The 2,679-nt window shown below is 49.7% G+C and overlaps 1 protein-coding gene across 1 annotated transcript; it reads right to left on the reverse strand.

Moving 5' to 3' along the window:
- Positions 1 to 1,126: 1,126 nt before the first annotated feature.
- LOC125546857 (uncharacterized) lies at positions 1,127 to 1,995 on the reverse strand. The gene is made up of 2 exons (XM_048710970.2): positions 1,915 to 1,995; positions 1,127 to 1,831 (listed from the first exon to the last, which is right to left on the reverse strand). The coding sequence occupies exon 2, from the start codon at positions 1,733 to 1,735 to the stop codon at positions 1,127 to 1,129; it is 609 nt and encodes a 202-aa protein (XP_048566927.2). The 5' UTR covers positions 1,736 to 1,831; positions 1,915 to 1,995.
- Between the last annotated feature and the right edge of the window lie 684 nt (positions 1,996 to 2,679).

The following is a 2,679-nucleotide window of genomic DNA, read 5'->3' on the forward strand; positions in this document are numbered from 1 at the left end:
TGACTTGTTTGTTTTTGTGGATGAGGAGTTGAGGAGGAATGTGCAGTCATCTTGGCGTAGTAGTATTTATAACCGAGTACTAATACGCTCCTAAGTGGGAAAACGTTTAGGTTGTGATCGGTGTGAACAGGTTTGCAATTAAATATAGCATGGTAGTAGTAATTTGGAATGTGACGAGACGCAAGCTCAAAATTTATTGACGGTTCTAGTTTGGAAGTGTGGCACTATTCCCGGATGGCGTAACGTTGGCACATGTTCTCGGCCGTGGTGTAGCATATGCCATGTTACTTCTTTTTCTACTGCTGTGTACGTGCAATAACTGGCACCGTCGGATACATATCTTACGATTATTGGGGCGTTCGACAGGAATAGCCTCGTGGCGAGCTATAGACTAGTCTTTTTTCAGACGCGTTACACCTATCTCTCGGGACTTCTCGCATGCACCATCTCTAGCTCCCTAGGTCGATGCCACCCACATACACTTGTACTCTGAGTTTAGTACGTTATACATGAAGAGAAGAGGTGCACGCATGCACTCATCCTCTCTCACACACGCATCTGTAGCTACGAATTGTAGTGTTCTCAACCATCCGATTGGCTCTATCATAGGTTTCACGTTGCTCCTTGGACTTGAGATTGAGAAGTTTAAAACATGGAGGCTAAGCTGGAGGCGCGAGGTTTTGGTTAATGTGCGGGCCACACATGACACCAACACGACACGAGCTTCGTCTGCCTAGTGCGCAGTCGGGTGAGTTGTCCAAGTATAGACACAACTAGGCCCTCCTTGGTATCTGTGCCTTGACTTATGCATAGAGAAATTAGGATTGGAGGGAGTAGTACAAGTAGCAGTACTACTTTGATGTGTCGCGTCAACTCGCACAAGTATGCAACACTTCCTGAACAAACAAGCATATAAGCTGTTACACTACTTCTTACCCAAAGGATCTTTATATCCAACAGACACAAAATATCCGTTCGACTATTGGAAATTACTTTAACTGCTGATCTGATGTCGAAGTAATTGCTGCATTGCCACCAAAACCCACCATCTCTTAAGCTAAAGTAGACCGAGCTAACCCCTATATTAGCATATTACTAAGATAAATAGAAGGCACTGTAGAATCATTTAGGAGGTGAGCTTGTTAATCTGAATGTGGAGGGACACCGTCCTCGACAACCCAGCCCCGGCCAGCTGCTTGGGCGGAACTGTGAAGAAGGTCAGCTCCTGAACGGCGATGTCGCCGGGATCCTTGCTGCTTGTCACCTCCATTTTCACCTTGACGGCGTCGGTCCTGCCTTTGGGCTCCCCTGGCGGGCCATTCGCCCACAACTTGGCCATGTAGTGTGGCAGTGGGGACGCCCCCGCTCTGATGCAGATGATCGACACGGCAATAGGCGAGCCGATGTCGAGCACGCTGTCGACCAAGAAAAACGCGCGACCGTCCTCCTCCGTGAACAGCAAGAGCTGTGGCTCCGACAGTGGCACTTGCAGCTGGAGCACCTTGCCGTACTGGATCCTGTGCACGGGCATGGGATGCACAATGCTGATGTGGTGGGAGAGCGCTGGTGGTGGGCCTTCGTAGCCGCAGACGGGCACAGGGTATTTGTAGGGCGCGAGCGGACACACACTTTGGTGATTGGCGAGCTTGTGGTAAGTGACGTAGAGCCCATAGCCTTCGTGCGGGCACTCCACCCTCACCGAGGAGAGGACAACGTCCACCGCCGTGTTCTGCATGTCGAAGCCGCCGCCACGCTCACACTTCTGGCACTGCCGCTGGTTCCCGGGGCACTCGACGCGGCAGTCCGCGCAGGCCAGGCGCCCTCACTTGCACTGCACAAATCAATCGAACAACACATCAATCAAGAAAACCCCCACCTTGCTCGATCAGCCAAACGGACAAGGTGTATTTGAACCTCATACATTGGAGGCTTCAAGGGGCGGAGGCACAAGGGGCAGTGGAGCAAGGTGAGGTCCATCGAGACCATAGAGAGCTCCATCGTCGGGTCCTGTTCCGTCGGCATGATCTCACCCTCCTCGTGCACAACCATCTCTTGCTTTAGGGCCGGGGCATTACAAAGCTTTACCATCACATATTCATACTACTTCAAGGTGCATTAAATCAACACATGCAAGTATCAAAAGGAAAGTCATGGCATGCATGCATGCGTTGTAATTAATGCATCGGTAAACGCAAATTATTGAAATATAGTGAGTGCAGTGCTTTGATGTGTTACGTCAACTCATACAACAACAAGAAGTTTGATTACAACGCCCTATCCCTCACGGACTAAGCTCCGGTGCCTTAACTGCACCTGCCTTTGGCTATATGACAGGTGGGCCACCCACCTGTTGGGCCCACCTGTCATACACGCAAATGCAGGAGTAGTAAGTCAATGAAGCTACGTCCACTAGTACGCGGCGATGCTATACAAACGGTTTTAACCCCTTTCCGCGACGACATTTAGAACCGTTGCCTAGTGAGTGACGGCGATAGGGGGTCCTTCCCACACGACCCAGAAACCGTCGGGGATATGGCCCTCCTAGCACACACGCTCGGCAAAATGAGTTCGTGTGTGATACGTCTCCAATGTATCTATAATTTTTGATTGTTCCATGCTATTATATATTCTGTTTTGGATGTTTAATGGGCTTATTTATACACTTTTATATTATTTTTG

The sequence above is a fragment of the Triticum urartu genome, chromosome 7A (assembly GCF_056163025.1).
Source record: "Triticum urartu cultivar PI428250 chromosome 7A, HENAU_Tu73, whole genome shotgun sequence".
Lineage (NCBI taxonomy): Eukaryota > Viridiplantae > Streptophyta > Magnoliopsida > Poales > Poaceae > Triticum > Triticum urartu.

Excerpts from the sequence above, each read along its gene's own strand:
- LOC125546857 (XM_048710970.2), bottom strand. The coding sequence starts at position 1,735 with ATGCAGAACACGGCGGTGGACGTTGTCCTCTCCTCGGTGAGGGTGGAG.